At 43.7% G+C, this 24,998-nt stretch overlaps 1 protein-coding gene across 2 annotated transcripts in view; it reads left to right on the top strand.

Moving 5' to 3' along the window:
• TXNRD2 (thioredoxin reductase 2) overlaps nucleotides 1-23,912 on the top strand; it is a 109,904-nt gene extending 85,992 nt beyond the window's left edge. Inside the window, exons 16-17 of one of the 2 annotated variants that reach the window (XM_083149492.1) lie at nucleotides 1,037-1,134; nucleotides 21,361-23,912. In XM_083149492.1, the coding sequence (XP_083005618.1) occupies nucleotides 1,037-1,134; nucleotides 21,361-21,484 (222 nt within the window). In that variant the 3' untranslated portion in view covers nucleotides 21,485-23,912. Of the gene's footprint in view, nucleotides 1-1,036; nucleotides 1,135-15,389; nucleotides 15,498-21,360 lie in introns of those variants that run through there. The other variant, XM_083149503.1, reaches the window with a different exon arrangement.
• The last annotated feature ends 1,086 nt before the right edge of the window (nucleotides 23,913-24,998 follow it).

The raw sequence follows: 24,998 nt of genomic DNA, 5'->3' as shown, positions 1-24,998 counted from the left end.
TCTAAGACAGCGCTGCAGTACCCATGGTTGAGTTTTTCATAGCCAAAGTATCTTATCATTTGTGGTGCACTTTTAATAAGTTAGATATAATTGTACCAGTTTTCTTTCCTCAGTGGTTTAAATTTTTTAGGTGCATCCAGGGAAAGTTTAAAATATATGGAAAAAAATTGACGTTGTGATATTAGCTTAGATTGCTCTTGGATGAATCACACATGTATCCGCAGTAACCCTTTCTCATGGTTCCATAAGGCATCATATTTGCTCCGTAGTCTCTTTCCCTTCGGCCTGGTAATAGATGGTTTGAGCCATCATGTTTGCTTTCTCTGTCATTTGAGAGGAGCAGATATGGGAGGAATCACCATAAATGGAGCCAGACTTAATGAAGGTAACAATATTATGAGTATTCACTGACACAATGCACAAATGCAATCAATCTGCAAGAAATGTACAATGTACATGGCAGTACTACATTTATTCTGTGTATTATGTAAGCACCATGGGGCTGACGGTGCCTAGTCTGCAAGCCAAAATGCCATCCCAAAGAGAACCAGCCACTATAGCTTCTGGGCTCAGCCATTCACATCCATAATCGGATTTATTTGAAGTTGCATCTAAGAAAGAGCGAGGAAAATACAATGATTGGCTAGATTTGGGGCATACATATTCAAAAGTAGAAAGTGATGGGTACCCATTCTGTAGAGAGAAAAAAGACCATAAAAGTATCAAACATCGGGTCTGACCAGCATGGATCACAACAGAAAAATCTTTTTCTAATGGGCAAAACCATGTGCACTGCAGGGGGCGGTGGAAAATGTAACATGTGCAGAGAGAGTTGGGTTTGGGTAATTACAAGTGTTCAATAATATGGCAACAACAACACCAGACACAAATATGTACCAGTTTGCATATTTTCCTCTAAGCAAACATGTCCAGCTTAGCATCAACCCCTATGCGGACTTATAGGGTAATTGTGTGTAACCAATGCAGTGATTTAAGTTGTTCTTTGCAGTAACCATTTTCTATCCATTCTCTACAGGTGATTTGTCTCAAGGGGCCACAGAAGACAATTCTAGGTCTACACTTCACAGGGCCGAATGCTGGAGAAGTCATCCAAGGCTTTGCTCTCGGAATAAAGTATGTTGTATTACCATAGAGCTTGTAAAATGGAAGTGGGTGTGCAGGCATGAAACGAGCTTGGAGGGATACAACTGATTGGAGGACGTGCATATTATAGGTCTTCTGCAACTTGAGAAAGGGAAAACCATAAATGGCTGGTTATTTTGTAGAAGAGATGCCACATTCTAAACAAATTTGCATCCTTGTAAGTGATAGGATTCTGCTTGTATGATTGAGTAGAAAATCGATTTGTTTATGTTTTCATGGATTTTCTCCGTAATTGCTGAAATTCCTTCTCACTCACTACCGTTGCCTTTTAGCTTGTGTAACTGATAGTGTTGAAGACCAATTACGGAAGCCCTTGTTCTCATCAAATTTGGAACAACACTTAAAACATTTTCTTTAATAATGCTCGTCCTAAGTTCAATGCGTTTCCCCGACTGTCTTTTGCTGTCAGGGAGAAAAAGTAGCAAGAGTTTTTTTTATGTCACCTATCTCAAAGTTCACTCCGGATGAAGTTGTTCCTGGTACTTCGGATGCTGTGGTCAGAAAACCTGCATCGGCATTGTGGTGGTCAGGATCCCAACACCTTTTACGTATGCTAGCCCCCCCCCCCCCCCCCCCCCACACACACACACATGCACACAGCCCTAACCCTCCCTTCTAAGGGCTTAACCCCAATAAACCCCCCTCCCCACCGCCTAACCCTCCCCAATTGGTGCCTAACCATTTCCCCTCAGAATAACCTAACCCATTTCAGACATACTTAAGATCAGGATGGCAACGGGTATCCCGGCACCAGACTTTTGACCAGTGTCAGGATTCCTAATGTCGGCATCCCAACAGCTAGTATCGGCATCCCAGCAGCTAGTATGCTAATTGGATTCCGCTCCAGTATGCCTCTCTAATCTCCTCCTTTTAATGTACAGAAAGTATATAAGATCACCTTAATTATGATTGTGAGTGCTGACATTTTAGATTCCCTGGTTTTTATTTTGTAATCACTTGTGGTATTTCAAGCTCTTCCTTTTATGGATAGACATTAAGAAACTTCTAAACCATCTTCAATATAATTCCTAAATTTATAATAAGCAATTGATAAAAAGAGAGAATCATGTCGGACGGTACCTGGCTGTGAGGTCTGTGGTGGTTATTTTCTCCTCCAGGCTAAGGATAGATATTGTAATAAGGAGAGAAGTAAAATGGACACAAACATTTCCTGCTAACGAGATCTGATAGATGGAAAAATACTCAGTAAGGTTAGCAGCACCTCTACCAGCCGGATGGAGTCAAAATCCTGGAGGTCGGAATCCCAGCCGCCGCAATGCTGGCAATTTCTCCCTCTATGGGTGTCAAGGACACCCATAGAGGGAGAATAAAATAGTGTAGAGCCCGCTGCGTGTCGAGCGCAGCGGGCCCGTGGGGGGGGAGGGGGGGCGATCCACGGCCCCCCCCTTGTCGCTATTTCGGATGTCGGGATTCCGACCATCGAGATTTCGTACTGAATCCCTACCAGCACCTCCCCCTGTTACTTCTGCACGTTATGCCAGTTCCTATTCATACCCATCACGCTGCCATTGTGTTATCACTACAGTGGAGAATGTGGCAGTACAACACCACATTAGATTCCATACTTTCATTTGAGTTTCCCAGCTCACCCTCTCAAAGCTAGAATTATAGGATAATCTAGAACTCAGCTTGATAAAATGAATTATAGGATAATCTAGGACTCATCTAAAATATTTCTTCCTTTAATATTAAGCCTCTTGCCGTAACTTGCCAATTGTTTTCACACACACACACAACACCTCATTTCTGAGACAACATGGCAATTAGATTACTGCTGTCCTTTCCTGCAACTCCTGATGGATTGCTCCGTTATGTCAGACTGTAGCTGCAGGCAGGCAGCAGAGAAGCAGACACAATGTGTGGAGCATCTGATCAAAGACAAACATTTGCAACATTCAGGGCCAGACAGGTTGACACAATGCACTTTTCCTCTTTTACTCATTTCTCTTTGCTGCCATGACACTAACTGCAAGTGTAGATTCCATTTCCACATGTTGATCAATTACTACACACCAAGGTCCCCATCATTGTAGTAATGACGATCAGCCTTCTGTCCAACAACTCCCTACTGCATGTATGCACTGAGAACACCAATTATACGTGTGTAGCTTTTCATTTACACTGCTAGTTGTGTGTGCTTAGTTGGTGCCAAGCAGTTTTATTTGTAAATATGTAACCAGAACTTTGGGGGGCCTATAACAACTTGAGGCAGGGGCATGTGTAGTAGTGCTCTAGGTAATCTTATACCCAGGGCCGCCGAGAGGGAGGGGGGGATGGTACATTTTACCTGGGCCCGGGCCTATCAGGGGGCCCGGGCCAGGGGACACAAAGACACACTTTAAAAAAAAAAAAAACTTTTTTAAAGGCAGCGGTTTAGCGGGGGTGCGGGTCAGCAGCGGCAGCCTGTGTCACACACACTCACTGTGTGCAGATCTGCAGTCTGGCATCCAGCTGCGGAGCGTCTGCAGAGAAACTGTGTCTGCTGCAGAGCACAGCTCTTGAGACGCGAGAGGGGAAGGTCAGAAGGTCAGGTGACGTGCAAGGACGCGCGGCATGTGACAGGGGAAGATGAAGTGCAGGCTGGAGCCAGAAGAGCTCCTGAAACTGGCTGCCTCCTGGTCATGCCCTGTAAGTACATTTTTTTCTGCCCTGCCTCTTAATACTTAATTATTCTCCATATCTATCTATCTATCTATCTATCTCTATAGATCTATCTATCTATATCTATCTTTCTATCTATCTCTATAGATCTATCTATCTATAGATCTATCTATCTATGTATCTCTATAGATCTATCTATCTATCTATCTCTATAGATCAGGGGTGGGGAACCACCGGCCCGCGGGCCAGATACGGGCCCCGCACCCAGTATGTCCGGCCGGCCCACCTATATTACTTTTTAAACAGCCACCCGCCCGGCTATATTACCGATTAATCAGCCGCCCGCCCGCCTATATTACTGAAGTATCAGCCGCCCGCCCGCCTGCCTATATTACATACCAGCCGCCGGGGATGGCTGCTGCTGCTGCCGCCAGGGAGATGTGCATAAGACCCGCCCGCCAATCACTGCTGGTGCATCACCTCCACAGCCAATGTGATTGGCGGGCGCGTCTTCTGCACATCTCTCCGGCGGCAGCAGCCATCCCACGGCGGCTGGTATGTAATATAGGCGGGCGGCTGATACATCAGTAATATAGGCGGGCGGGCGGCTGATTAATCGGTAATATAGCCGGGGAGATGTGCAAAAGACGCACCCGCCAATCACAGTGGCTGTGGAGGTGTGTCGCCGGCAGTGATTGGCGGGCGTGATGCGGGCGGTAGGGAGGGGGACTCGCGAGGTTTGGGATGCGCCCGCCATGCATTGCACTGCATGGGCGGGAGCATCGGAGGTCAAAGTACAGCAGCCGCAGCAGCAGCAGCCATCACGCTGTGGTGCCGCAGCTAAATCAGTGTAAACTTGTAAAGGTAAATGCTGCTTCTCTCACCTTCCCTTTCCCAGTGACTGACACATCCAGGGGTTGTCATTTACCCCTGGATTCACCCCCAAACAGGTTAATGTGATTATGTCTGATTCTCATGATCAGACATAATCACATTAACCTGTTTGGGGGTGACACCCCCCTTCCTCCACACTGTCACTTTTTATGGTGTGTCTGCCCACATGTATATGTCGCTGCCCGTGTGTATATGTCGCTGCCCGTGTGTATAATGCCCACATGTATATGCCGCTGCCCTGTGTATAATGCCCACATGTATATGCCGCTGCCCTGTGTATAATGCCCACATGTATATGCCGCTGCCAGTGTGTATAATGCCCACATGTATATGCCGTTGCCAGTGTGTATAATGCCCACATGTATATGCCGCTGCCAGTGTGTATAATGCCCACATGTATATGCCGCTGTCAGTGTGTATAATGCCCACATGTATATGCCGCTGCACTGTGTATAATGCCCACATGTATATGCCGCTGCCCTGTGTATAATGCCCACATGTATATGCCGCTGCCCGTGTGTATAATGCCCACATGTATATGCCGCTGCCCTGTGTATAATGCCCACACGTATATGCCACTGCCCGTGTGTATAATGCCCACATGTATATGCCGCTGCCCTGTGTATAATGCCCACATGTATATGCCGCTGCCCTGTGTATAATGCCCACGCGTATATGCTGATAATTGATAATTTTTATATGGCCCCCCGAAGGGTTTTCAAATTTTCCAAATGGCCCTCGGTAGAAAAAAGGTTCATACTTTTTGTACTGTACTTTTGTACTGTACTATGTGATGCGCAGGAGTGCGCATCGCATAGTACTAAACGGACGGCAGAAGAACGGAGCGTCTATGGGCTCCTTAACTCTGAACGGTCTTCTCCAAAGCATAAATATACACTCAAAAAGACATTCACTCTACCATATAAATACCCCCACTGTAGTCACCGCTGGGCGCCCGGATCCATCCTCCCAAAAGTGCTCGGCACCTTACTTCCCACTTATCCTGGAGCAGGATAAGTGGAACGCACGTGAGTGTGCCCTGACTTCCTACCGGAAGCTGGGCGCCCGGCGGGGATGGAGAGATGGGTCTACAGTGGAGGTATTTATATGGGTAAGTGAATGTCTTTTTGTGTGTATATTTATGCTGCCATGCTCCTGGGAGTGGGTTGTTCTCATGTGCTAAACACACCCTTAACATGCCGTGTCACCCCCATGGGGGCCCCTGGAAGTTGATGTACCGGGGCCCAGGATTTCTCTTGGCAGCCCTGCTTATACCCCATAGTAGTATCCTAATTTATTTTATGAACCATTGTACAGTAGTTCCCTAGTTTGAAAAAAATGCATTGTTTCCCCCAGCACAATGAAAGACACCAGTAACCAGATTGAAATACTACATGGTAATAGAATTTAGAGATCTTGGTTACATTTAGCCTTCGTAAAGGCTTTTCTGTGTATCGGGGGTCCCTATTGCTAAACTTTAGTTTTCTCACTGTGTGCTGCTCTGGGCTTTCTGCCTTATGCTGATTTATATGGGTGCTGCACCTCACACCTAAATATAGCAATAGGGACCCACAATACACAGAGAATCCTTGACGATGGCTTGGGAAGAATAGTGGCAGAACCGGCACTCCATGTATAAAGATCCAACATAATTTTATTAAGGCATGAGAGAAATGTACACACAAGGCCCAACAGTCGTTTCAGCTGCACACAGCAGTCTTCCTCAGGGGCTGATGTAATTAGCAATATAAGCATTAGACTACAATACAATGTTTTCAGAATAGCAAAGAGTTATTGAGAAATAATCCAACTACAGTACATGTCCTCTCAGTCCCATTACATCACACTTCATTGACTCAGTTTATTTATTTTTTCATTGTTTTTATTGCAGATTTGAAAAGGTATAATTAGATTGAGGTTGGGGGCAGCAGCTTGGTTTGCATGATAAAACAAACATAACTTTGCTGAGGAGCTGCTGGCTGAATGTTGCCCTTTCTCCCTGTCATTTGTTATTTGCCACACCATGAAAATGAGTAAAAATGTCCCATACGTGACACTGTACAGGAAAAACTGTAGCTGTCAATCTTTTGCGTTCTCACCATAGGATGACAAGTTAAATTCTAGCTCTTTCTCATAGATTTTTTTATAAAAACTTAACAAATGTCTCTTAGCTGAAAGGAATTATCACATAGGTTTCCTTTACACAAAGGTGGTGGACTTGTCTTATGTGAAACTACATCTTGTAATATTGGGTAGTTGATTCTATTTAGTGTGGCGAGCACACCGAGCCTGAAGCGTGGCGAGCGTAGCGGATTACTGCGCTCGTCACACTATATAAAATCATTATGAACAGGTCAAAAATTGCTTTGAATCGCATCGATATATCAGCCGATATCGCATCCGATATATCGGCTGATATCGCATCTGATATATCAGGCGCCGTGAAACTACACAAGTACCTAATATTGTGTTGGGTATAACAGAAAATAGACCCTGCCTAGCAAAGTAAGGCTAGTTAGTCACTTTGATATAACATCCATCTTTTTATATATATATATATATATATATATATATATATATATATATATATATATATATCATCGGATTATACTTACCGATAATTCCTTTTCTTCTTAGAGACCATGGCATTGGGATATCATCCCCTTCCTTGTAGTTAGACAGGTTACTTTTTTCCCAGGCTCCTCACTCTTGGGTATAAATCCCTGCTCCTCCCCTCTTCTGGTGTCTTTTCGAGTGTCTCCTTCCGCTCTGGGAAAAAAGAACATAAGGGAGAGCAAATAATGGCTGCCATGGTCTCTAAGAAGAAAAGGAATTATCAGTAAGTATAATCCGATGTTTTCTTCTACGATCCCATGGCAGCCTACACATTGGGAAACACCAAAGCTAAAATACAAGGGAGGGCCAAATTCAAGTTCTTGTAAAGATTTTAATCATCTATTACACTATGGAGAACTCTTCCTCCGAATCGAGGTGTAGACACATTCAGCTCATAATGTCTAGAAAACGTATGACTTGAGGACCATGTAGCAGCATCGCACAAATCTTTGAAGCCTTCGCCTTCAAAGCCCATGATGTAGCAGTGGCCCTTGTGGAGTGTGCCGTTATAATCGCCAGGACTTCTTTTCCTTCCATCTTATATACCAGGGGTGGGGAACCTTTTTTGTGCCAAGGGCCGTTTGTATGGGGAAAAAAATCCTTTGGGGCCATATGTAAAAATGTCTCTTACAAATTGTCCTGCTGCAGCCACCTCACGCTTCGGCGGCTGCCGCTGAATAGGACTGACAGTCTCCAGTTGCTGTTGATTAAGAGGAAACTTGCGAGAACTACCGACCTCTCGCGAGAATTCCCCTTTACTTGACTCCCGGCAAAGCTGCCTGGTGGGTGGGAGGGCCACTCAGACGGCTACGGGGGCCGCATACGGCCCCAGGGCCTGAGGTTCCCCACCCCTGTTATATACAAACGAGATGACTTCCCTTATCCATCTTGCGATAGTTTGCTTGGAAGGAGTTAATCCTCTTCTAGCCCCGTCTGGGATTACAAATAAACTTTTCACTTTCCTGAACTCTTCTGTTCTTCCCAAGTATGTAGTAATACTTCTTACCACATCTAAATGATGCAAGGCTTCCTCTTCCTTGTCTTTGGGTTCAGGATAGAATGTAGGTAGAGAGATCTCTTGATTGAGATGGAACTCGGAAACAACTTTAGGGAGGAAATGCGGATTCGTACTTTGAACAATCCTATCTGATAACACTTTCAGGTAAGGCTCCTCTGCCTAGAGAGCTTGCAGCTCGCTCACTCGCCTCGCCGATGTAATAGCAACCAAGAACACAGTTTTCCAGGTTAAGTATTTCAGTGAAATCTCACATAACGGCTCAAACAGAGGTCTCATCAAAGCTTTTAGTAATAGATTCAAGTCCCAAGAGGCCACAAGAGATCTTATTGGGGGTCTCATTCTCTTTATTGCGTTGCAAAACCTGATGACGAGTTGTTTTTCTGCCAACTTCCTCTCTAACAATATACTTAGGGCTAAAATCTGTACTTTTAACGTCGAGTTGGCCAAACCGTCCACAAACCCTTTGTGAAGAAATTGTAAAACTTCAGAAGTTGGAACTTCTTGTATTGCCTCTTTCGAACCTCTCCAATTAATAAAAGTGCGCCATACTCTGTAATAGGCCATCGAAGATAACTTCTTTCTTGCTTGGAGTAATAGTGTGATCACTTGTTCTGAGAGGCCCTTTTGCTTCAGATGGTTCCTCTCAATTTCCACGCCATCAAAGCTAAGGCTGCTGTATCTGGGTGCCACATCTGTCCTTGCAATAGAAGATCTGGAACTATTGGCAGGGTCCATGGATCTTGCACTGCTAGCCTCAGTACTGTTGAAAACCATGCCCTTCGGGGCCAGAACGGAAGGATTACTATCACTTGTATCTTGTCGTCCATGACTTTCTTTAGAACCTTGTGTATCAAGGGAAATGGGGGAAATACATAACCCAGTCGACATGTCCATTGTATGGAGAAAGCGTCTACTGCTGAGGTTTGCGGAAGATAATACCTGGAGCAGTAGGTCTTCACCTTCTTGTTCAGATGTGTGGCCATGAGGTCTACTTCTGGTGTGCCGAACCGGTCGGTCACCTCTTTGAATATTCTTCCATTCAGCTCCCATTCTCCAGGGAGAATCTTGTTCCGACTGAGGAAGTCTGCTAGGACATTCTGTTTTCCCGGCACATAAATGGCTGTCACTGAATTCAAATTCTCCTCTGCCCAGGTTAGAATTCTTGCAACCACTTCCATGATAGACTTGCTCCTGGTACCTCCCTGGTGGTTTATATATGCTACCACAGAAGTATTGTCGGAGAAGATCCTTAAGTGTGTTCTTCTGAGTCTCTGAGAAAAAGCCCTCACTGCTCTCCAGACCGCTTCGGCTTCTCTCCAATTTGATGAATTCATGCTCTCTTTTTTTGACCACGCCCCTTGTGTTGCTTCTCCCTCGCAATGGGCCCCCCAACCTAACTGACTTGCGTCGGTTGTAATTACCCGAAACTTTGGAGACTGTAAGGAAGTCGCTCTGTCTATTAATGCTCTGCTTGTCCACCAGGAAAGAGACTTTCTTACCCTTAAGGATAGGTTTATCTTTAGAGCTTTGCCAGCCTTTCTCTTTAGAAATGGAAGGATTGTCCATTGGAATGTCCTCATTCTCCACTGCGACCATGGAACGACCCCCTATAGTGGAGGACATCATCCCCAACAAACTCAGACATTTTTGCAATGATGTTGATTTTGACTTGATCAGGGAAAGGGAGAGGTCTCTGATCTTCGCACATCTCTCTTCTGTCAGGGAAATTTGAAATTTTACAGAGTCTATCATCACCCCTAAGAACTTGATTGTTTGAGTGGGCTTTAATTGGCTTTTTTGTAGATTCAATATCCAACCATGCGTTCGCAGGAAGTTGACCACTACTTGCAGGTGTTCTAGTAGTACCTGCTTGGATGATGCCGCGATGAGGATATCGTCTAAGTATGGGCAAAGAAGAATTCCTTTCTTTCTTAAGACTGCTATTAAAGTAACTAGCACCTTTGTGAACACTCTTGGGGAGGAGGCGAGGCCAAAAGGTAGGCATGTGAATTGGTAATGTCTCTGTTTTATAGCGAACCTGAGGAACTTCCGATGTTGTGGATGAATCGGTATATGGTAGTATGCATCCTTTAGATCGAGGGATACCATAAAATCCCCTCTTCTTATGCCTGCTGTTATGGTTTTCATTGTCTCCATACGAAATTTGTTCACCTCCAAATACTGATTCAAATGTCTCAAGTATATAATTGTCCTGAACCCCCCTGTGCTCTTTTCTACTAGGAAGAGATTGGAATACATTCCTTTCCCCATCTGGTTCTCTGGAACATGTTCTATGGCTTTGATGGTCAGGAGATTGGCTACAATCTTTTTCAACTCTCTCTCTTCCAGCGTAGATCTTGGCTTTCTTGACCGCATGAAATAATCGTTTCTGGGAACTCGGCTGAATTCCAGCAAATAACCGTCTCAAACTATTTTCTGTACCCAACTGTCTTGAATCACGGAATCCCATACCTCTGGGAATTGCAATAATCGGGCTCCCACTGGAGGAACTCTTTGATTGTCATTGTCTTCCGCTTCTTCTATAATTCTGACGAAAGGACTGTCTGGAGTTAGCAAAAGTACCCCTCTGACTGTATGGTCTACCTGGCCTATAAGACTTGGCTTCTCTAAACATCTGTTTAGGGTTTCCTGGATATGGGAATTTATTCTTCCTATCTTGGGGGAGTTTCAGAGATTTTCCTCCTGTCAATCTGTGAATCAGGGCATCCAATCTAGTGCCAAATAATAAAGACCCTTCAAAAGGCAGGGAAACTAAGCGATTCTTGGAATTAGAGTCTGCTGACCAAGATCGTAACCACAATGCCCTTCTAGTCGCCACACCTGCCGACATTCCTCACACAGAAATTCCACCGATTTCTGAATGACCTCCAGATTTTTTAATATATACTGTATTGTCTTGAGATCTTTTCTTCAATATCTGTATGAAGCGCATTACACCACATTCTTAAAGCTCTGGCCACCGAAGCTAAAGCTACCCCTGTTTTGAGAGATACTGCTGTGGATAGATGCAGTTTCTTTAGGGAACTCTCCATCCTTCGATCCATTGGATCCTTGAATGAGGCCCAATCTTCAAGGAGCAATGTTGTGCGGGATGTCACTTCTGCTACAGCCGCATCTATCTTCGGTATGTCACACCATTTAAGGAATTCCTCATCCTTTATAGGATACATTTTGTCTATACGAAAAAGTTTCCCCTGTTTCTTATCCAGGTTAGACCATTCTTTAGAAATCGTTTCTTTCATAATACGATGTACAGGAAAAGAACGACCCTTCTTGGATCTATCTTCAAATAGTAAATCTGCCCCTTCTGCGGGTGTAACAGTTTCCTTAACATTCATAGATTTGTAAATATGTTTTAAAATATATTCCACTGTATCAAAGTTAAACGCCCTGACATCCTCTTTGATTTCTCCGGGCTCATCAGAGGAATTATTTGCATCACCATCATCAGAAGAGTTGTTTATATCATATGAGAATCCTGCTTGATCTATAGATCTCTTAGACCCTTGACTCTCCACAAATTCCTCTTTGAATACAAAGGATTGTCTCATCCAATCCATCAGATCTTTCAACATTTTAGCATGACTATCCTGTGGTTCTGCTTAAGGTTCACAATCCTCACATATAGTCTTGCCCAAAGCTGCATCTATCACTTTATCACAAGCCATGCAATTCACAGTGGTATTCTTCTTCTTAGTCTTTTTCTTAGCTCCAGTAGGCACACTAAAACAAAATAGGAAAGCCTATCACTCATACTGAAAACAAAACTTCTATACTGCCTATAAAAATATTACCAGGCTCACCTCACAGGGGCACTATCTTCTCTAATGGGGGAAGGCAGATCCATCTCAACAGCACCAGAAATCTGCATGAACAAAGCCCATCAGATATGGCCAGATACATAATGTAATACAAAGGTAAAACCCACAGTGTCCTACCATTCCGCCGTCTTCACCGGATCACGCTGCTGCTCTGCCTCAGCAGTGACAGTATCTGTCTGTCTTTTAAACCCACAGCAGAGCGCGCTAGGAAGCGTGCAAACGCTATAGCCGGAACCCGGAAGTGCGCGTCAGACGCGATGCCTTCTGGGAGATGTAGTCCATGCGTCCCGCGAACCCGGAAGTACGCGCAAGGCGCATTGCTTCCTGGATACTGTAGTCCAGTTTAAGGTGCTGCGAACGGCTGCAACAGGGGATTCCCGGCGGCGCTAATAGCTGCATCTATTAATCCGCAGCTCCACGCTACTTGGTGCTTGTTTATAGGAGAAATGGAGACTTACAGACACCATGCTCCTGCTTGTTCTCCAGATGGCATGGACAGAAACTCTCAGAGAGCCACACTTCCATGCTGCAACCACCCAGAGTGACCTCCTGTTTCTAAAGGTGAGCCCAAAATAAAGTAACCTCCTGCCTCTAACTAAACAAGGAGACAGGCAAAAAAGACATCAGAAGAGGGGAGGAGCAGGGATTTATACCCAAGAGGGAGGAGCCTGGGAAAAAAGTAACCTGTCTAACTACAAGGAAGGGGATGATATCCCAATGTGTAGGCTGCCATGGGATCGTAGAAGAAATATATATATATATGCGCGGCGGAATAAACAGCGGCACTCGGAGGTATTTTCAACAAGTGTATTTGATGAATAGAAGCTCGTATTCGTCAAATACACTTGTTGAAAAGACCTCCGAGTGCCGCTGTTTATTCCGCCGCATACCAATCCTCACGGAGGGCACCGGGGCAGCTGCTTTGAAGAGGAGAGTGCCAGGCCGCATCCCCCATCTATATATATATATATATATACTGCTCCAAATCTGCCGGCACTCGAATCCCAACATAGACAACTTGCTCCAGGTGCCAGAAAATGATTACACATACATCCAAGGATCCCCGCAGGGAAAGAACGGCACTCAGGAGACAGACAGCTTTGTAACGTAGCTTATATTAAAGCATAGAGGACGTTTCGGGGTATGAGCCCCTTCATCAGCTCTTACCTACAGCAATTGAACATACATACAGTGCACAAATATATACTTACAAACAGACATCCCCCGACAGACAGGACACGCCGCCCGTCCTCCTCCGCTCTGGCCGGAACATCGCGCAGCTTCCTGCTTCCGCCCAATGACACGCAGCTAGTTGCCAAGCAACTTCAAGCTTGCGTGTCATCTATGCAGGAAACGAAGGCAGCACAAATCCCTGACACCAGGCGGACGGGGATAGCGCAGCGAATCCTGCCTGCCGGATAAAATACAAAAAAGAAAAAGATGTAATTGGCTCCACAATGATACGCAGCATAGCATCATAGCAGATAACTAACCTTAGCCAGCTGAGTCCGGAACACAGAAATGCCTCACGGGCTCATCATACCAAGGGTTTAGAAATACCGCAGTTAGCCTGCTGCAGCGCTGTGGGCACTTTAATACACCTTAAACATAAGAAAATATTAACAAGTGATTATTGACAATATAATATAAAAATACATGATACTGACTCACTAAATACAAAAAGTGGATGTACAAAAGAAAAAACTGGGAATGAAACAAGGTAATAATTTTACATGAGACTGTTCCAATTTAATTTATCATTTAATCCATTGGGACGTGTGGTACCCAGTCTAAAAATCCATTTGGATTCTAAGGTCAACAATTTTTTTGCCCTATTACCACCCCTCATACTTTCCTTTACATGATCTATAATAAAGTACTGCTGTGGCCCCTTCATTCGCTAATGTTTTTATGTTTGGGGAGGAGGAGCGTTTGTTTTTGAACAGGCCTGAAATTAATCGACACCTTTTGCTGTACACCCGTTACATAGATGATATTTTCATGCTATGGACGGGTGGACATGCATTACTAGCCGATTTATTGATTGACATTAATTCTGGCAGTTCTACCATTAAATTCACTGCATCCAGTAGTGATACTTTTGCACACTTTCTTGATGTAGCCGTTACAATTGAGGAGGGTAAAATCTCTACAGATGTGTTCTTTAAGGATGTCAACAGGAACACATTCTTGATGGCCTCTAGCCATCATCCCCCGGCTCTCAAGCGTGGGCTTCCACGCTCACAGATGATGCGTATTGCCAGAATTATGAGTGATGCCAGCAGCATCGAAAAACGCCTCGATGATTTAATCGATAAATTTGTCCAAAGGGGCTATGATCGCAGCCTCTTGGTCAAACAGAAAATTGAAGTCCTGAACATACCACGCCCTCAACTTTTGGCCCCCACTAAACGCCAGTCAACGTCATTGCTTCCTTGGTCCAGTGTATTTTCCACCAGCAGTCCAGTCATTCGGCATGCTACAAATGCCTTATGGCCGATTGTAAAGACAGATGCTGATTTGCCGGGATTAGCTAATCTTAGACCGCTGGCAGCATTTAAGCGTGGAGCCAATTTAAAAGACCGATTGATGAGAACTGACATCACTGGAATGGGGATTCCCAAACCAGTTAACACCTATGTCAAACCCCCTGGTTGCTATAGCTGTTATTCATGTGCTACATGCAAACATATGATTGTTTGCCGTCAATTTAAGCATCCCCATTCAGATGTTATGTTTGATATCCGATCTGTCTTTACATGTAAGACGTCCCACGTGGTGTATGTGATTGTATGCCCGTGTGGACTGTATTACATTGGACAGACTACCCGCCCCTTTCGCGATCGCATGGCTATGCATCGCTCTGACATCGGTCTATCTAATGCAGGCAGACAAATTGATAGACCAATACCCAGACACTTTAAATCACTTGGTCATCCCATCACCTCCCTCAAGTACTTTATTATAGATCATGTAAAGGAAAGTATGAGGGGTGGTAATAGGGCAAAAAAATTGTTGACCTTAGAATCCAAATGGATTTTTAGACTGGGTACCACACGTCCCAATGGATTAAATGATAAATTAAATTGGAACAGTCTCATGTAAAATTATTACCTTGTTTCATTCCCAGTTTTTTCTTTTGTACATCCACTTTTTGTATTTAGTGAGTCAGTATCATGTATTTTTATATTATATTGTCAATAATCACTTGTTAATATTTTCTTATGTTTAAGGTGTATTAAAGTGCCCACAGCGCTGCAGCAGGCTAACTGCGGTATTTCTAAACCCTTGGTATGATGAGCCCGTGAGGCATTTCTGTGTTCCGGACTCAGCTGGCTAAGGTTAGTTATCTGCTATGATGCTATGCTGCGTATCATTGTGGAGCCAATTACATCTTTTTCTTTTTTGTATTTTATCCGGCAGGCAGGATTCGCTGCGCTATCCCCGTCCGCCTGGTGTCAGGGATTTGTGCTGCCTTCGTTTCCTGCATAGATGACACGCAAGCTTGAAGTTGCTTGGCAACTAGCTGCGTGTCATTGGGCGGAAGCAGGAAGCTGCGCGATGTTCCGGCCAGAGCGGAGGAGGACGGGCGGCGTGTCCTGTCTGTCGGGGGATGTCTGTTTGTAAGTATATATTTGTGCACTGTATGTATGTTCAATTGCTGTAGGTAAGAGCTGATGAAGGGGCTCATACCCCGAAACGTCCTCTATGCTTTAATATAAGCTACGTTACAAAGCTGTCTGTCTCCTGAGTGCCGTTCTTTCCCTGCGGGGATCCTTGGATGTATATATATATATATATATATATATATATAACAAAGATATTGCGAGCGGCACTCAGAGACTGGATACACGAAGTAACACATCCTGACGAAGGGGACCAGCGCCCCGAAACGTTGAAGTTTGCATTAAACACATATTTGCAGTGTTACTTCGTGTATCCAGTCTCTGAGTGCCGCTCGCAATATCTTTGTTGTATGCTAGTGGACCCAAGCGGCCACACCTGAAGGCACCAGAGCAAGTGAGTCCAGGGGGACAGCAGAGTGCCGGAGCCAGCACAGAATATATATATATATATATATATATATATATATATATATATATATATATATATATATATATATATATAGTCAGCACATCCCTGCACGCATACAGAGAAGACCAGCACATGCTTAAGGAACGAATTGGAATGCACCGGTCGTCTATTAACAAAGATTACAGTAAAATCGAATCGAATACCCCGCCAGTGGCGCGGCATTTTGTACAGTCAGGACACTCCATCAAAGACTTTCTTTTCGTGCCCATTGATCATGTGCCTCCCATGAGGCGTGGAGGAGATAGTCATAGAAGCTTATTGCGAAAGGAAAACTTTTGGATATACTGTATGAACTGGATGCGATGCAGCCCATTGGGCTGAATGAAGAATTTACTATGGCCCCGTTCATCTAATACTGCTATCCTCCATTGCAGCTAGTGATATGTTTACTTTGATCGATAACTGCACTGCACCGATGTTTGTATGTTTGTTGATATGTTGGTTTGTCTTTATATGTTAATTGTGGATTATGGTTTTTGTTCTGGCATATCTTTACTCTAAATGGATGCTAATTTTTCTTATTGCTGCCGCAATCATGTTTAAAATGTTTTGCACTATTATTGCACTTTAGCATTAGAATACTATTATGCACTTTGCATGTGAAGAAAACAACATATTGTATGCATATAAATGCTGCTGTGGTAACGGGTTACCATATCAACGTGCACGCTGCTTTAGTGATGACTTCCGGTACCTAGGAACCCTCTGTCAGTCCCCGCCGCATGTTACTGTGAGCATTAGTTCCGCCCGCCGTGAGGTACTTCCGGTGTGGTGGCTCTGTGCTGCGTGCATGTGGGGTGGACGGCAGTGTGTGTAACAAGGAGACCGGAGGACAGGGCTGATTGCCGGCAGGTGAGTTGATGTGGGAGGCTCTTTATAAGGCATTTCCAAGTGCTGTTTATGTGATGACCCCTCTTGACAAAGGTGCTGTGGGCACCGAAACGGCCGTCGAGGACGATGTGCGATAAGTATTGCCTGTTGGGTGTCGATTGGTTATGCTTAGTTGATTACTTGAAGCATGGAAATGTCCTGTGTGGACAATAAATTATATACATTATATTGAAAATGGACTGGTGCACGCATACACTCTCTGTATGCGTGCAGGGATGTGCTGACTATTTAATTGGACCGGGCACAGTCACTTAAAAGCATTGTGGAGTGTTGTGCGATCACTTCTATGCCGTATATATATATATATATATATATATATATATATATATATAAAATTATAATTATAATTTTATTTTTATTAACATTTCGTTGTGATAAGTTAACACAAATTGATATGGTAAAACTTGTACAGATGCCCTGCATGTGACCGTGCACTGGGCCTTTTACATAAAGGCATCATTCACTTCCATAACAATTACCCCCCTCATCTACTGTATGCATAAGATTATTTTTCCAGCATTTCCTGAGACTTTCTGAAAGCTCGCTATACATCCGACTAATTCACTGACTTTTCAGCCACCCTGTTACACCTTTATTAGGAGTTTTTCTTTTGTTGTTGCAGTAAAAGGTTTCCAGTTAATCCCTTTGCAATGATACCCTGGCTCCCATTGGTGACTGCTCGTTATTATTTATCCCAGTTTTATATGTTGCCTATGCCACATGTTGTTCAGTCCCAGCTCTCTGGATTCTCCACTAATCCCTCTAGTCTTTCATTCAGAACTCTTATCGAAGACAAGTTCGCCTTTGCTTATTCTTCCAGTATCCCAAGGATCAGCTCTGGGTCCTATCCTATTCTTAATTTTACATTTGCGCAAATTCCAAGTTTGTTTGTGCCCCAGATTGTCCTATGAACCTTCACTATCTGCTAACTATGACCACCCTATCACTCTACCTTATATTTTAATTAGTTGTTCCCTCTTTATGCTCCCTCATGTAGAGAATAGGTGGTATTTTCTCTCTTGTTGCCACAGATTTTAGCAGGAACCAAAAAAGGATTATAAGGAAATGACCCCTGCACTATAAATAAAAGTGACTATTTTGGTTACCTTGGGTCGGTTCCTAGCTTTAATTACAGTACATGGAAATTAAACCCCCTTTCTTTCTTAAGAAGACAGGAGAAAATGTGGGGATCCATAAGTAGATCACCACTTAAACAAATGTAAACCTGAACCAGCCTCTACTAACATTTACCTTAATTAACCCTTAAATTCCTGCTAACAGCACTGTGATTAGTTCCGTACATGAGCATGTTCTCTCGTGTTCACATTTGATATTGACCAGCCCTTCACTCACATTCATGAACTTCCAAAATCCTCTGCACTTCAAAAGTACTTCCATTGTCTTCTGCCTTGATGTGTACAGCCCTTTACAATCATGCCCATCATATAAATATCTGTTCAGACCTTTGTTAGGGTGGCTTCTGGACTAATTACCCCTAGTAATTGCTCGACTGCAGTAGCCCTCTGGATGTCATTGTACCTGTTTCAGACAATATTTTATAAATGATCGCCATTTCCTCCAAAGCCTACAACAATAATGCACTCTTTGTTTCCATGTATTGTCTTAGCTGTTATTTTTATTCTGAGAATTATCTTTTCAAGTATTTCAAGTAGAAGAAATACAGTAACAAAGAGGCATCAGAATAGACAAATGGCAGATTTAAAGTCAAGTTGTATTAAACTTCGAAGAGACAATATGGAGATGGATAAAGTACCAGCTGATGAGCTCCTAACTGCCATATTACAGGCTGTGATTAAAAATGACAGAAGCTGCTTCAAAGGTATCTCTCTGCGAGGTTTGATACATCTTACCTAAGTAGGATGATTTAGTAGAAAAGGAAACCTCTATGGCACGTGTATCAGTTGTGCAATACTCTTTCTGTTTATGGGTGTTAGGGGTCTATGGGGCAGATGTGTTAAGCCTGGGGAAGAGATAAATTGGAGATAAGGTGGAAAGAGATAACGCATCAGCCAATCAACTCCTAACTCCTTATATTTTAAACACAGCTGATTGGCTTGTGTGTTATCTCCTTCCACTTTATCTCTAGTTGATCTCATCGCCAGGCTTAATACATCTGCCCCCCATGTTCAAATTAAATAAAGTTGGAGATGAAACCATAAACCCAAGCAAGGTTAAACCCATGTCAGGTAAGTGTTGGACATTATAATCATACATGTACATATGTTTAGATGCTAATTTACAGATGGCTAAAAGGTTAGGGGCATTCAGAAGGGAGGTGTAAGCAGACTGCAGGCCCCACCTTTACTTGGTGTTATTTTTCCATTTATACATCCAAAAAGATAGAAACACGCACATTACAGCAGCACAGTGCCAGAATCTTTACTTGTTCAGAAAAAAACAGCATCTGATTCTCATTTGCACCCAGGAGCAGTTTAGAAAAAAAGGAATTTGTCCACCTCACATTAGGAAATCTAATAAAAACAAATGATGCTCTAGTGCATACCTATAAAAGTAAAGTCCAGTGTCCGATGCAATAATAAAAATCAAGATCTATTTATTCTGTACTTGTGTATTATCATGGCGCCCAAGTTTCTTACGTATGGCACCGTAGGAAAATCGCATTGTATCACATGGGCCATTTTAAGGGCCCTGCGATGCAATGCGATTTTCCTATGTAATTTATTCACTGCTCTCTTAGCCCCGGGGGATCGCATCGCACCTTCTGCAAAATCGCATGCAATTTTATAGGGTGTGCGATGACATTACATTAGCTATACAATAATATCATTGTATAACATACAATGAGGTTTTAGGCACCCCCCCCCCCCCCCCCCCCGCACTATCCACACCACCCCAAAGCGTGGCGAGCGCAGCGGAACGCATCCTCCGACCTTTTCATACTCCGCTCTCCACATCGACGTGGAGCTGATTTTATATAGTGTGGTGAGCGCAGCGAGCCACTGAGCCCGAAGCGTGGCGAGCGCACGCGGAATCCATGTCAAGCAATCCGCGTACCCTCGTGGGGCTCGCTGCACTCGCCACACTATATAGAATCAACTCCATGCTGACGTGGATCGCGGGAGTATGAAAAGGTCGTAGGACGCGTTCCGCCGCATACGCTTAAAATTAGGAATCGCGAGAGGTGCGATGGGATGCGATCCCCCGGGGCGAAGAGAGCAGTGAATAAATTACATAGGAAAATCACATCGCATTGCATCCCATCGCACAGCCCTTAAAATGGCCCATGCGATGCGATTTTCCTACGCAGAATAGCCCACTAAGCAAATTGCTTAGTGGGTGCCATGATTATACACAAGTACTATTTATTCAAAGAAACGTTCAGTCTGTGTTCTAAAAACTTAAAATAAGGATAAGTCTTTACCAGCTCTTGGGACCATCCTTACTAATATATCATCGGAAAGATGGCGCCACTGAATGAGTAGCTACAATGGCAGAAACTGTAGGGCTCTAATCATGTACCCATGGTAGATACATCACTGAAATGTTATTAATAAATACCAAGCACAGTAATGAACCATTAGAGACCACACAAGTAACTTCATAGTTCGAAAAAAATTAGGTCAGATATTGACAGTAACTGGCACTTCATGGCAACTACTTATAAAACCTTATTAGCCTATGTGTTTCTAAAAATATTGTATCAGTCAGCTTGTATTCCACTAAGCACTAAAATAGAAAGAACATGTTTTCCAATCATTTGAATACAGGTTCAGTATCCCTTATCCAAATATCCATTATCCAAACTATTCCGAAAACCATACATTCCAGAAGGTGACATTTATTTTTGAGGTGAGGGGTTTAAAAGCACTACTGGGGACATGATTTGTAATCAGCACAAAATATGTGCAAGAAAATTATTGCTTGGCTTTCAAAATCAGTGAAATAACCCATTATCCAAATTTCTTATGGTCCCGATCAATTTGGATAAGGGATACTCAACCTGTAATACATCAAGTAGTCACATGAGACCTGGCACGCTGAGAGAGGCTATTTGGTACAATTGCAGCAATAATATAGGAGGACATATCTGTACTAATCACAATAGGAAATGTTTGTGTAGTAATCATTGAGTATCACTATATTATAGGTTTGGGAATCTTTTTACTTTGCTTCTTTTACGCCAATTTGATGATATGATTGCGCTACAATTTTTAAGTGATACCTTTCATAATGCAGATGTAGAGCCACCTACTCACAGCTGATGGACACTGTGGGTATACATCCGACATGTGCCGAGGAAGTGACAAAGCTGCACATTACCAAACGCTCAGGACTGGACCCCACAGTCACTGGTTGCTGAGGTTAGCTACCATCCCTTAGAGAGAAATGACATCTGTCTGCATGGAGAAGAGAGGACCATCAAACATCACCCTGCTATGTAACCACTTACTCATAGCCATATATGTCAAATCCTCTGAAATCAAAGGAGCTATTTCTTACTCTTTGTCAATTATTCTGCCAGCAGTAAATTACCTTTGAATTTTAGGGCACATTACAAACCACATTCAAAGCATTCGTGACATGTCTGACATGAAATCATGTGGAAAGGAGCTGATAAGATAACACCTTACTCTGTCATAATCTAATACTGCAAACATCCAGGAGATGGAACTGCAGACCAGGGGATGCTGAAGCCACAGGTACGCTGTGTAATGTAACCAGCACCCTTGCTGCTGCGTGCCTGGGGACAAAACATTACAGGAACTTCATTCTATATTTAGAGTTCATTTATCATAACTGTATAAAATGAATACCTTTCCTTTCCCAACGCCAATTAGCAACTGGATCACAGCTTTAATGCTGAAAACTCGTTTTTCTGTCCAGATTTTCTTTTACTGTCTCTCATCTTTCTCAAATGTTCTTTCTGTTTGTTTTTCCAGTGTGCAGTCAAAGTGCAGAAATGTATCTGATTTTTATCTGCAGCTGTCAGCGGGTTTTCACCTATTTCCACTTAAGCTATACAACTGTGTAATGGGTATTCTTTATTTGTTAGAGGTCACCCTATATTTAGTGGTCTTCTAAACTGTGTATGAATATACTGCCTGGAATCAGAGACCTACCGAGGAAGCGTCCAGTGCTGTCTGTATAATGTAATGAATTTACTAATGATAACTTCCCAACATGACCCATTTTAGCAGGGACACAATGCTCAGCTCCTGGACTTCCCAATTCATTTATGATGCCCTCACCTGTTTTGAACATGTATATTTATAAGAAAGGCGTTTCACCACAGGTGATGGCAGTCATACATTAACAGGGGAAACCAGGAACAAAGCATTTTTTTCCTTCCTGGAATGGGTCATGTCTAGATGTATGGATAAAGGATAAACACAGTGACCCATGCAAGTATATGCTAATAATTTCTTGTTGGGTTCGGGAAAGTAGTACCCAAGTTGTGTGGTGTCCATTGTACTGTATGTGCTCTCTTTATTGAGTTACAACTAATCACATATATAATTGCATGTCAAAGGTACAGTACCATGAGATAATAACCAACTTAGATCACCTAGGCATCGATACTCATGAACTTTGCTTACAGCTTGGCATCATGGCTGTATTTGAGGACTGTGGATGAGACATACTTACATTGCATTGAACCAATATCATTTCCTTGTATGTTAATTTGGCAGACTGCAGAGGATTTCATGTCCTGCTATACATTCATGCTGGACACAATTAGGGTTATAGTGTGTCACTTTCTAGAATTCTTTCTGAAGTTCTAGTCACACTATGCAGCTCGCTGAAAGCATTCCATCAGTAAAATTAGTTTACAGGAGGAAACAGATTGGGAACCAAAATACATTTGGATAGCTGCCTGTAATTTGCGGCTACACTCTGAAATATTCCGAAACCCACATCACGCTCCTAGCCACCATCAAAGGCTTACTGTCTCCTTTAGTACAATAAAAAATAACAGAGGACATCCTGAGGAAACCATGTCCTAAAATCACTAGCCTGGCATGTCGTCCCCACAAGGAGATATGAAAAATGATGAAAAACTCACACTGAATGTTCCATGTACGGTGATTTCACAATGCTCTGGATATCTGAGCTGATGATCTGTGAGTGTGTGATTTGCAGGTGGGATTTGGGAGTCCCCAGTCTTACTGAAATGAATACAAATGCTTGTGCTTTTCATTCACACCATGTGCTATTTAAAGCTAGCTCCTTATAGCTAATTATCCTGTGACGCATGCATTGGTCAGTTTCTCCTTCCTTCTGTTGTACAGAAATAACTTGCAGCACTTGGATGTTTTAAAGAGATGGAAGATTTTACTTGAATTGGTACTTGTTTCCTAGCACGGCCACAATCTTAAGTAATCGTGTCCCTTAATTAAGGGACACGATTACCCCGATGGACCCGATTTCTTTTGAAATCAGGTCCATTTTGCCGGCTAGGAAACAAAAATCGGGGGCATCGCGTCGGTCGGGACCATTAACATTGGTCCCAACGCGACCAACGCGATGCCCCCGATATTTGCATTGACTTCAATGTTAAAAAATTTTTTAACATTGAAATCTTGTCGGGAACGGTAAAATATCGGGGGCATCGCGTCGGTCGGGACCATTAACATTGGTCCCGACGCGATGCGACGCGATGCACCCGATTTTTACATAGGATTCAATGTTAAAAAAATTTTTAACATTGAAATGGTGTAAAAATGTAAAAAAATGTGAAATGGGTCAATATGACCCATTTCACATTATAAATGTCCCCGTCGTCGCCCCACGATAGACGGCAACCCGAAGCGTGGCGAGCGCAGCGAGCCCGCGAGGGGCGGCGGTACGCGTCCTCCGACCTTTTCATGCCCTACTATCCACTAGGGCGTGGAGTGAGAATAGAATAGTGTGGCGAGCGCAGCGAGCCACCGAGCCCGAAGCGTGGCGAGCGCAGCGAGCCCCGCGAGGGGACGCGGATACCTTCACAGGTAAACGCGTCCCTTCGCGGGCTTCACAGGTGTCCGTGGCGACGCGGACACCTGTGAAGCCCGCGAAGGGACGCGATTACCTGTGAAGGTATCCGCGTCCCCTCGCGGGGCTCGCTGCGCTCGCCACGCTTCGGGCTCGGGGGCTCGCTGCGCTCGCCACACTATTCTGTTCTCACTCCACGCCCTAGTGGATAGTAGGGCATGAAAAGGTCGGAGGACGCGTACCGCCGCCCCTCGCGGGCTCGCTGCGCTCGCCACGCTTCGGGTTGCCGTCTATCGTGGGGCGCTGTGTACGCGCTTCAATTTGGGGGGGTTTGGAATTTTTTTCATTCAATCCAATGTAAAATTGGGTCCCAGGGACCCAATTTACATTGGATTTAATGAAAAAATCGGGTCAAAAATCGGTCGGTCGCGTCGATCGCATCGCATGCGACCAAATCGCATGCGATGCGATCGACCCGATTTTTTTCAGCACGACCACCCCGATCTTAATCGGTGTGGCCGTGCTAGGAAACAAGTACCCTTGAATTATCCCTGCTACATATATATGATATGCAGCAGCTTATCATCCTAGATAACAAAAAGGCTCACCTTTATCGGGGGAATGTAATTGTTTTGTGCTCCAGCGGCCACTAGATGGTGCCCAACAGAGCAATTCAAGTGTTGCGTAATACAAGTGTATGTTACTGCTGGCTGTGCTCGTGTGGCTTTGCTGCACACAGTTCTGTAGCCATGTGGATCATCGATCACCTTACTGATATCCAGTTTCTTTTTATAACATATTGGTCTGTGTTCTGCTTGAGGTTGTTGCCAGTGTATATGCTTGCAGGAATGTATCTGTTTCCAGCACTGTTTGCATGTACAATGCCAGAAAAACCCATTTAA

This window comes from Crinia signifera, chromosome 1, assembly GCF_055691185.1.
Source record: "Crinia signifera chromosome 1, ASM5569118v1, whole genome shotgun sequence".
In the NCBI taxonomy this organism is placed as follows: domain Eukaryota; kingdom Metazoa; phylum Chordata; class Amphibia; order Anura; family Myobatrachidae; genus Crinia; species Crinia signifera.
This window is presented reverse-complemented; position numbering and strand designations above follow the sequence as displayed.